This window comes from Notolepis coatsorum (genome assembly GCF_963971535.1).
Source record: "Notolepis coatsorum genome assembly, chromosome: 19".
NCBI lineage: Eukaryota > Metazoa > Chordata > Actinopteri > Aulopiformes > Paralepididae > Notolepis > Notolepis coatsorum.
The window spans coordinates 32206202-32217906 of NC_140183.1; the positions used below are offsets into that span (position 1 = coordinate 32206202).

Below are 11705 nucleotides of genomic sequence, written 5' to 3' on the forward strand. Positions count from 1 at the left end.
AGGCAAACTATCCATCGGCTGTCTCCTGGGCTGGGTCGGCAACCATGAAAGTGGCAACAGCCCAGCACCAGAACGCACGACGGAGGCGGGAATGGAGAACCGCTGGTGAAGAGTAGGTCTAGCGGGTCTACTCTCCGCAGAATACATTATGACCCAAACTTTTTCTTTACAACAGATATGAGAGAAGAAAAAATTAAGCACAATGTAGACTTGTCACAACTCTTTTCAACTAATCAACACGTCAAGTGGGGTACTACCGAGGCACTTCCTTGTGGTGAAAGCGAGAAGGAGGAGAGCAGGTGACCACACACCTGCTTATGGAGGTAAGCTGATGAGGGGTGTGGTCAGACTAATACTGGTATTAAAGGTACATTTGTGGAATTTATTCAGTGCGCGTGCACGTACGCGAGGGAGTGCATGAGTGATGCCAAGCGGAGCCCCTTAATGATACAGAACTATGATTATAGTTAGTGCTCTCACCCCTATCTCACTATGATTATAGTTAGTGCTCTCAACACTATCTAACTATGATTATAGTTGTGCTCTCAACACTATCTAACTATGATTATAGTTAGTGCTCTCAACACTATCTAACACTATCTAACTATGATTATAGTTAGTGCTCTCAACACTATCTAGCTATGATTATAGTTAGTGCTCTCAACACTATCTAACTATATATATAATAACATTTCTCGTTTAGTTGTTATTCAACGTTGTATTTTACTTTCACGCCAGTAGGGCTGTCTTAAATACTTCGAAGCTTCGTTCGATGGGCATGGGATTCGAATGGGAAAATAAAATTCGAATATATTAAAAAAAATAAAATCTATTTAATTTTTTTTTTTTGCTAAATCAACTCTGCCTCTCTTTGTTAACTATAACAAGCAATGCTGTTTGTTATTTAAGATGAGGTCGGACTCGGCACTGACAGATTTGTGTGCATTGTGCTGCTTTTATAAAGCCTCAAATGACGGCTTACAATATTTCATGAAAGCAAAGTGTTTCGTTTGTCTAAGATTTAAAAAGGTTTAAACTTTACAGCCCTGACAAAAAAATTAACAACGTGCTGTACAAGTCCCACAACATAAAAAAATAAGTAAAAAAATAAATAATAATAATTAAAACAAATATATATATATTTCTTTTTAATCTCGAAGCTTCAAATTAAGATCGAATCTCGGCCCCGAAGCTTCGAATGCCAAAAAAAATTCGAAGGTCAGCCCTACACGCCAGCCACCGCTTTGTAAGAGGGTGTCATCTTTTTTCAACAGGTTGATATGTCCACATGGAAGGAGACAAACTTCAGTAACAAGAATACTTCGATTATTGTTTAAAAGCCTTTATTCTAACATGGCTAGTTTACAACAGTAATGAAAACGACCAGTTTAGACCTTTTAGGTTTTCATCAGGGTATAAATTGGGGAACTTTTAGACTGCATTTATTTACCAGCTTCTATCACTTTACTACGTATGCCTCATATTCACCCACTCACTCACACATTCACACACCAGCGGCGGAGGCGACCTTGCAAGGTGCCAAGCTGCTCATCAGGAGGGAGCAGTTAGGGTGTTAAGTGTCTTGCTCAAGGACACTTCGACACGCTGTCGGGAGGAACCGGAATCAAACCAGATTGAGCCACTGTCACCCCTGAGATCGTGATGATGGGGACACGCCCGGGAGACGCCGCCACCGCCTCGTCTCACAGACCGATGTCTCGTTTTGGAATTCAAACCTTGTGTTTTATTATTCCTATTCATCACCGCCTCCCACCGACATCCAGCCCAGGGCTTGGAAGGCGGCTCTTTCCACACGCTATATCTATCTCCCCTACAGCGGCTCTGACTGCCGCCGACATCGTTGGCACTCCTGACGCAGCGCTCCTGTCACCGGGGCTACCAGAGAGTGCTAATTGGGAAGTCTTAATATGGCAACAGCAACACCAGCGCCGCCGTCACCCGGCACTGTGCTCGCTTGTATCCGCGCCGCCCGCGAGCGAGCTTCCCTTTCAGTGTGACTCAGGCGGTCTCCTCCACGTCTCGGCCGCGTCCAGACGCACAGCACGTCTGCTTATGACCATGTACGGTTCGTATCAGCTTTCTGCCTGTCGTGGGTGAGATCAACACGCCGGCCGGCTGTGGTTGCGATGGCTGACTTCCTCTTTACGCTATTAATACATGTTCAAGGGGGTGGTTGGGCCTCGGAGGCTGAAAGGTGTCGGCTTGGTTCGATAACAAGCGATACACATACTTCACTGTCTTGTTCTTTGGTGTACAACGTAGTACTAAATGTACGAAGAGTGATCTGTAGAGTTTACTGTCTGTTGGTTTTAAGGGTTTTTGAAGTTTTGAGGAGCTTAATGAGTTCTGTGTGGTGTTTTTTTATTGGAACTATGTATTTGCTGTTGTCCTGTGACCATGTCTTTGGATGTCCTTGAGATTGAGGAGCGTGTTGGAAATAAGAGCTGTATCAAGACTTCCACATACTTTTTGATCAGATGTGATCGTTGTCAAATGAAGCTGGTTGAATTTTTTTACCCAGGGACAGTGCACATTAACACTTTCAGTGCCAGCAGGGGGCGCACGATTTAGTGCTTGAATGCCCACCATCCACTTCAATGTTAGTGTTAATATCGCCTAATCTATGTTTTAAATTATGGCTATGTGTCTAATCTGCCCGTCGCCTATCAATGACTCATTTTCCAGTCAACATTGTCGAAGCGGATTGTTTTTTTTATCGTTTCATTTCCGTTTTATAGCATCTTGAAAAGCCCTCGTTTTCAAGGAAAATAAAAATATTCCATAATAAACTGAATATTCTAGAATACACAAAAACCTTCTCATTTTTCGGCCTATTTATTAATCGTTTTCAAATAAACGCTAGATTATCGATAGTATATGTGTACGTATGCACGCTATATAGGCGATCTGATATCTGATCTGATATATTTCCTGATCGCTCGCACAGCCAAACAGCCACATCACACATAGGGGAAAAGCTTATATCTCCGTGAAAACAGGTCTGATTATCCTAAGACTGGTAAAATAGATTCCTTACCTGAGATCAGATGTTATCCAAAAAGAGTATTCCAATTCCTGATCGCCATTTCAAAAATCGATCCTTTTATTGATCCAACGCTACATACTGTAAACACATATTACACGCTGTTCTGATGGTCCACAATGACTGGGATCATCTCCGGTTACATGCGTGAGAAGTAAAATGTGGATTCCGGATTTTTTTTTTTCATCCATTTTCATTGAGTCCATTCCAAAAGGGTGCATTACCATCTGGGAGACGATAGGGGGCGTTTTTTTTTCACATCTGAGCTCCTGATGGGGCTGGTTTCCCAACGGTAGACTTGGTTGATGAAATATGAATTCAGATCGCTAATAAAAAAAAAAAAACGCTAATTGTCGTGGTGGGCATTCAGGGGGCGGGCTGATAACACGTGTTATGTCGTGGCTGGCATCCAGTGTTATATATGTGTTAATCAACATATTCAGTCTCCACATCAATGTAAATGTGCCAGAATTAGCTAATGAGCTAGTTTTCATGCCTAACATGCATTTATTTATGGTGTGGGAGAAAACCAGAGTACCTGGAGGAAACTCACGCGAACACAAGAAGAACATGCAAACTCCACACAGAAAGGCCCGCTCCTGGGGTTAGAACCCAGGGCCCTCATTTATCAATGGTGCGTACGCACAGATATGTGGGTAACCCGTGCGTACGATCATTTCTAAGCAAAGTGTGGGACTTATCAATTTGAACGTGTGCTTGACTTTGTGCGTATATTTACGCACAGCTCCGACCGTGCGTACCTGGCGCCCGGTGGTAGAATATTATTATTGCAACGTGGAAATAAGCTTCCGTGCATTAGTTTCAACACTGGCGTGTTCTGTATGACCCGTAATTCATTATAGTTAATTGTAAAATAGCGACAGTAGTGTAATTATTGTCAAACCCTATAAATATAGCATTTGGAATAGGTCTTTCTTTCCGAATGAATGCAGCATGGTTTATATATAGGGTTATCGGAATATACGGGGTGCACTGATTGCGCTCGCGGGGAACCGTTTTCAGAGATAGCAGATGAATGAATGAATGAGGGGCAGTCTAATTGCCGAGAGAACATAATATAAACTAGAGTCCGCTATACCCGAGACACCTCCTTCATTTGTACCGCAATTTGAGACCGGAATTGGAGCGTGGAACAAAACGGACAAATGCCATCCCTGTCCACATTCAAGTCAGTCTCCACCCTCGGGTCTTTCGCCACCGGCACGGTCTATCGTGATATTAGAGATGGATCGAGCAATAGACTGTTACTGTACCACCCATGTAGCTGTCAAAGCTCCATCACAAATGCAGTTATGTGAATAGAAAGGGATTCCACTCAGTGATGCGCATTTGACTGATACATGTCGTTACTGCATGCCGGGAGGAAGGCAATGCTGCATGTTTTCAATTCATTAAATGAAACGAATACTTTTTGCAAGGGTTTACTGACTGTCATACAAATAATCAACCAACTACATACTGTAACTTTTCAGTGCACGTTTTTATTTACATTGTGACAACAGCCTTGTGAGCTCCCGCACACAGACATGATGGAATTCAAGTTCAAGTTTGTATTGATCACATATAGGCAGGCTACACATGGCACAGGCTATGGCAGTGAGATTAATTGTTCTTGTATATGCTCTCGTATTATTGTTTATATAGGCTACCTAATACCGACATCAAAATAGATTGTATGCCTCTAAAAATCATATGCAGGTAGAAAATTGACAGAGAACTTTAATCCCTGGGTATTAATCGAACGAAACGAAGAAAAGGCATATTCCAGCATGGTTATTATTAATGACACCAATGGCAAACAGTGATTAACGGTCTTTATTAGTGTTTGCGCTGCCCAGGCAGCAATGGTCTTTAGGAAGTTAATAGATATCATATCCGACATCACCGTACGTGTACATGTCTGTCAGCCTGTCGTGTATTTCTCCCATAACACGCTTCGCTCGGCTTAGTCCACTGGGGGTGTTCCATTACCGTATATGGTTAATTACGGGCGGCGCTATATGCAAATACTTAAAATCGTGCACGAGCGTGGAGCGTAGAACAAATGGTATTTATCAACACGGAGTGTGCGTAGAACCTGTGTACGCACGTGTGATAAATCCCGATTTTTCTGTGCGTACACACATTCTAAATTCTGTGCTTAAGAACGAAAATAGAACACTTTCTAAGCATTGTTGATAAATGAGGGCCCAGGACCTTCTTGCTGTGAGGCAGCAGTGCTAACCACTGGGCCACCGTGTTCAAAGTCGATTCAAGTGAACTGAACCGAGTGGACCGTTGGGCCAAAACACATTGAATTACTGAGGAAGCCAGAAGGTAAAAACCCATTCTTTGGACACCAATGACATTTTGAGCCCCAAGCCGTATCTCCTATACTCACCAATGATGTTGCCAATTGGTTGGAGTCCTTTCTCAGCACGATCCATGCTGTATAATGGACGCCCACAGCTCTGGCTACTTAGCCACAAGAATAATGTGAGGTAATGGGGCCGCAGTTTGTACAAGCCCTGAAATAAAACACCCACTCCACAGTGCACTCTAAACCAGTTTGCTTTCCAGTAGGTTTCCGTGATTTTCACAGTGACTTTACATGTGTTTTGTTTGCTAACTAATGCGGAGCCGGGGGTTCAGTGAGCAGAGCATGGACTGAGAATTCAAAGCCATTTTTAAATCCTACGAACTCAGTTCCCTCGGACAGTGCAACTGTGTTTGATCATTTGCCTGTTTGATAACTTGCCTGAAATTGGAGCTTGCTGTAAATGTTTTATCTGTATTTTATTGTGATGTTCTTTTTTATGTTGAAACTTTCTGCTGCCTTGCTTGGCCAGATCGCTCTTGAAAAAGAGATTTTAATCTCAATGATGCTTATCTGGTTAAATAAAGGACTTGATTGATTGATTGATTGATTGGACTGTGCTGAGAAACGACTCTACTCTTCAACAACATCGTGGATGAGTAGGAAATATGGCTGAGGGGTCCGAAACTCTGAACTGTTCCTTTAACTTGTGGGGTTCATGCTGAAATAAACATCTCTTGCAGACCTCAAGAGGCCCACATCTAAATACTCCAAAAGAACCAGCATCCTAAAGCCTGCTCGCCCACCACACACACACGCACACACACACAACACACACACACACACACACACACACACACACACACACACACACACACAGCTGAGTGTGTGCAGTCAGTCAAGCTGAGAGAGTCCAGAGCTAATGGAAAGCATTACTGGGAGTCCTGTGGGACCGCTGTGAGCACGGCCACATGGTCTGAGGAAGGTCTGTAAGGCCATTCACTAGCTGTAATTCATGACCGGCGATTCAGAGGGCATGACTTTAATGTCAAAGATACTCAAGCACGGCACTGGAGTTTTAACACTACATGAAGACAACAAGAAGTGTCGTGCTTCAGACTACTATTATTATGCAATGTGGACATGTCAATCATGTGACTCAAATGGTTGCCATAATCATTGTGGAGGAAATATAAGTTGTGAACTCATGTCTAGTTGTAGGGTGTTTGAAGAAAAAAAAATAAAGGGGGGGGGGGGAACACCACAGCATACCTATATGTTAAGTGTGAGTTTGAGGTTTCCCGTGCATGCTCTGCATGTGGGTTCAAGTAAAAGAGGAAGCAAGGTGAATTCAATGTACAGTTTCTTCCCCCTCAAATGTATTATTCTCTTTTAGAAACTCTCTCTGTAAATAAACAGTACTGTATATTTGTATATCTTGTATGTCATAAATGTCTGGATGTAACAGTACTGTATATCTATATCTGTATGTCGTGTAGGCCTACGTCATAAATGTTATGATGAATTGAAAATGGGGGACCCTGATGTAAACCAGACGAAAGTCTTTCTCTGGTCTGCATCCCCTTAACAACTGTGTGTATTGAGTCGTACTGTTGTAACCATTCTGCAATCTGTTAATAAAATGTTCAATCAATCAATCAATTAAATGTTAGGCGACAAACCTCTTTCTCGGAGATGTAAAGTTGGTCCCCTTTGAGTATCACGAAACGGTTTTTCCAGATCTCCCGAAATATCCCTTTACCGCAGAACTTGCGAATCCATCCGACTTTGTCCGGCTGCGTGGGGTGCTGGTTTGAATCCTGCGGGCCCTGCGTTTTAAAAGAGGGGGTATAGGTAGGGCAGCTATTAGTTAGAGAAATGTGTATATAAACAAGCCCGGGGCTCCTCGTTTCCATTTAAAAGCGTGGACACATGAAGCAGTTTATGTCGGGGCGTCATCTTTTGTCATGCAGATGCTGTCACATTCCTGGCGCGCAACATTTCTTTTCATATTGTGATGGCAATTTTTCAAATTGTGAGGAGGATTCATCGCTATACTTGACAGCTAAATATGCCAGTTTATACGATAGAAGGTCATTCCAATTACATACCAGCAACACCTTAAACTGCCAGTCCACAAAACAGCGTCACACAAAAGAATGGGATGGGCTACTTTTTTATAACATTTGACAATTTAAGCCTATAGTATAGATGGCCACTGGTAATAGGGATCATGAACGCATTATGCATTCGCTTTGCTCTAGCTTTCACGGCCAGTGGCCATCTATATGCTGTTATGCTTAAACTGTCAGTTATCATCATCAAGCAGACTCCGGACTCACTTCCAGAGCGCCCCTCGCTTCTTTAAAGCAGTATTAAAGCAGTATTACACAATCAAGAAGACATCCAATGCTTTACCCGTTTGGCCGAGTTGTTCTTCTTCATCGTGGAGGTAACAGGGCTCCTATCGTCAGCGGTATCTCCCCGACTTCAGTCCCGTCTTGGCGTCCTTTAATATGTCCACAATTATAGCCCTCCGTGCCACAAAGGAAAAAAATTAATCGTTATAAAACGAGGACACGGGAGGTTGAACTCCCGTTAAAAGCCGGCTGCAGTGTCTGTATGTTATTGTTGTTATCCTTCTTCTCGACACCGATCCCGGGGGGAGATAACCGGTGTCCCTCGCTCCGATGAGTAGGCTCGGTCTGGACCGCCTGCCCTGATCTGACTACACTGGAGAGAACAGTGTCTAGTTACACAGATGAGAGTGTGTGTGTGTGTGTGTGTGTGCGTGCGTGTGCGTGTGTGTGTGCGTGTGTGTGTGTGTCACCCCCCCCTCCCCTCGGAGCCCCCTCCCTCGCTCTTCTCTGAGACTTTTGTTGGACTTGCGGCTCGCTCCGGGGGTACTATACTATTATCTAACTCGACAGCGCCATCTATAGCCCACGCGGTACAAGATCTGACGCCATCCGCAGAAAAAGCAGACACTATAGGCAAGGGGAGGGTGACACGCACGCACGCAGACACACACACACACACACACACGCCTTAACGGGGAAATGAGAGACAGGGTGTGTGTAGAGAGGGCGGGGAGAGCGCAAGGCCTTTCATTGGAGACAATAAAGACTGCATGCCGCTGCCGCTGTGTTTCTAGGAATTAGACGCGAATAACGGGAAGGAACATTACTTGTGACGTCACGTGACTTATGATGCTGAAGTGAAGCAGCTCTGGGCACTGAAGCAAGCCTGTGAGTTGATGATAGAGTGAAGAACCTAGGTGTCATTTTTAAGTTCGAGAGACAAGTGAACTCAGTGGTGGTGAAGGCATGTTTTTTCCAACTACACACCATTGCTAAGCTCAAAGCCCTCCTCTCCCCTGCAGACCTTCAGAGGTAGCCACGCTTTCATCTCATCTACATTAGACTACTGCAGTGCAACTCCCTCTATATAGGCATCAACCACAGTCTTCCCTGTTTTGTCCCTATACAAAACGCAGCTGCCAGACTGTTGACCGGAACCCGAGAGACCACATTACCCCTGTCCTTGCCTCCCTTCATTGGCTTCCAGTACGCTACAGAATACATTTTAAGGTTCTCCTATTCGCTTTTAAAGCCCTTAAATAATAATAATAATAATAATAATAATAATAATAATAATAATAATAATAATAATAATAATAATAATAATAATAATAATAATAATAATAATAATAATAATAATAATAATAATAGATCAAATTTATATAGCGCCTTTCATAGAACCCAAGGTCGCTTCACAATCAGGACAAAAAATAGGGCAAGGAAAATAGGGGGGGGGGTGAGGGAAGGTAAGGGATAATGGACCTAATCTAATCTAAACTAACTGCAGTGTTGACCAGCAGTTTATAAAATAATATTTAAAATGTTTATTAGCAATGCCGAGCTTTCAAACCATTGCGTTTCTCTGTCCGAAACCCTCGTGCAACTGTGAGTACCTTTGAATTTTCTCTGCGATACTTGTACAACGAGCGGGATTTTCCTATGGGTAAAATGTGCACAAATTGTAAAAAAGAAAACAGCCATTTACCATTTCAAGAATAAGAATATAATTCTTTGTAATTCTTTGTATATAATTCTTTGTAATAATTCTGTCTTTTGACAATAAATGCCGGCTTACCGTTTGGACTGTTGTTTTTAATGTACAATAGCCTACGTGCATTTTTGAAGTCCAGCTCCAGTATACTTCCTGGCAGAAGCTCACACTTTGGTTTCCTGTCGTGATTAATCACGTCATCCAATAGTATTTGACAGGAAACTATTGTATGAGCTTCCTCCAGAAGTATACTGGAGCTGGGGACTATACAGTTATGCATACCATTGTAAATTGACAGTTATTTTGCCAAATTATTTATAATTATATAATATAATAATTATTATTCAATTATTTTGTTGGCAAGTCTGAAAAGTAATGCAAAAGACTTGCCAACAAAATAATTGAAAAATAATAATTATTATATTATATAATTTGGCAAAATAACAGTCAATTTACAATGATAGACATGCATAACTCTATAGTCCCCAGCTCCAGTATACTTCTGGAGGAAGCTCATACAATAGTTTCATGTCAAGATACAATAGGATGACGTGATTAATCACGACAGGAAACCAAAGTGTGACCTTCAGGAAGTGTACTGGAGCTGGACTACAAAAATACATGTAGGCTATTGTAAATACACAATACATTGTTGTAATATATATACAACAAAATAATGTGATATCACAGTAATTTCTTACAATTTGATGTTGTGAAGTCACAATACATTGTTGTAATATATAACAACAAAATATTGTAATATCACAGTAATTTCTTACAATATGATGTTGTGAGGTCACAATACATTGCTGTAATATATATACAACAAAATAATGTGATAGTACAGTAAATGTCTTACAATTTGATGTTGTGAAGTCACAATACATTGTTGTAATATATATACAACAAAATAATGTGATATCACAGTAATTTCTTACTGTAAGAAGTTGTGAAATTACAACAATGTATTGTACTATCATTACTGTGAAATTACAACACATTGCTGTGAAGCCATTCTGTCATGTACAAAGGTCTAAGGACCACACAGAATAATAACTGGAGCCGGCTGCACATGAACAAAAAACAGCCTCTCTCAGTAAATGCGTTTAAAGCAATGTCCCAGGTAGGTAAGAAAGCCACAACACAAGATGTTTTCCAAATAGTAAATTATATATTTATGGTGATAGGGATTGAAACCTCCACCATAATGCACAGGGGAAAAAGGTAGGGGAGAACAAACAAGACATACATATAAACAAACACTTAGTAAATAATATAAATGTAACTGTGCCAGTCATAGGACACAAAGAGAAAACCACACGATATCATTCCCAAAGCTACAGCTAGGCGAGAAGGCAACCTCCTCACTCCACTCTGGAACGTGGCAGTGATTCCAATGAGGCGCCCGGACGTGTGTGTGCTGTCAGGCATTTGTCCACCCGTCCCTCTCGAGGTGATTGCCATCAGCTGTCATTCATTAGGCAATCAGCACTCTTCAGTGTAGGGACGGGCGGCACCTGACAGAGAAAGAAAAAGGGACAGCATTAGCCATCATGGCACACACACACACATCACATACAAAACATAACATATTTACATATACTAACCTGATGTTCAGATGGTGTCATAAATACAGTAATAATGGTAATGACCAACCCATGTACCCATGTACGTCACACCTCCCCATAAGAGCGAACCTGCAGGGTTAGCAAAACATTATCACTTATTACCCAACATGAGATTAGTACCACATACCAGGGAGAACAGAAATAAATAAACATCACCCTCCCAATACCACATGCATCAGCCGTCAGAACGTGGCCGGTGCATTCCTCCTACCGAGGCCATAACGGGAACAAGACAGGCACCGTCATTACGTTCACCCTCCTGTAGTACAAAAAGAATGGAGAGACACATTAGCCATGGGAGCTAGAAGGCAAGGAGAGTTCCAGGGACCATGGCCAGGTGAAGCTAGCCCCCTTTTTCTTTTGTCAGGGGCACAGAGCCACTCTCCCCATGACCTCCCTCATCGCCACCGGACACCGATACGCGAACTGCTTAACGGGGTTCGCACTCCCAACATCAGCACTATGCGTCCTGCAAGGCACAATAGAACACACCCCAACATGTGAACCACCAACCCTGTCACATCCCAACTCCGACGAGACGCGGGCAGAACCTTTCATTAGCCTATTCACATGACACCAGCGTGTCCTCCTCCGCCGCTCGGGCGTATACAACAGATACTTAGTG

The 11705-nt window shown here is 42.5% G+C and overlaps 1 protein-coding gene across 1 annotated transcript in view; it reads right to left on the reverse strand.

Moving 5' to 3' along the window:
• plekho1b (pleckstrin homology domain containing, family O member 1b) overlaps positions 1 to 7910 on the reverse strand; it is a 100717-nt gene extending 92807 nt beyond the window's left edge. The window contains exons 1-2 of the mRNA XM_084335766.1: positions 7800 to 7910; positions 7064 to 7210 (exon numbers count right to left, since the gene is read on the reverse strand). Coding sequence (XP_084191892.1) covers positions 7064 to 7210; positions 7800 to 7826 — 174 coding nt within the window. The 5' untranslated portion in view covers positions 7827 to 7910. The remainder of the gene's footprint in view (positions 1 to 7063; positions 7211 to 7799) is intronic.
• Positions 7911 to 11705: the final 3795 nt, after the last annotated feature.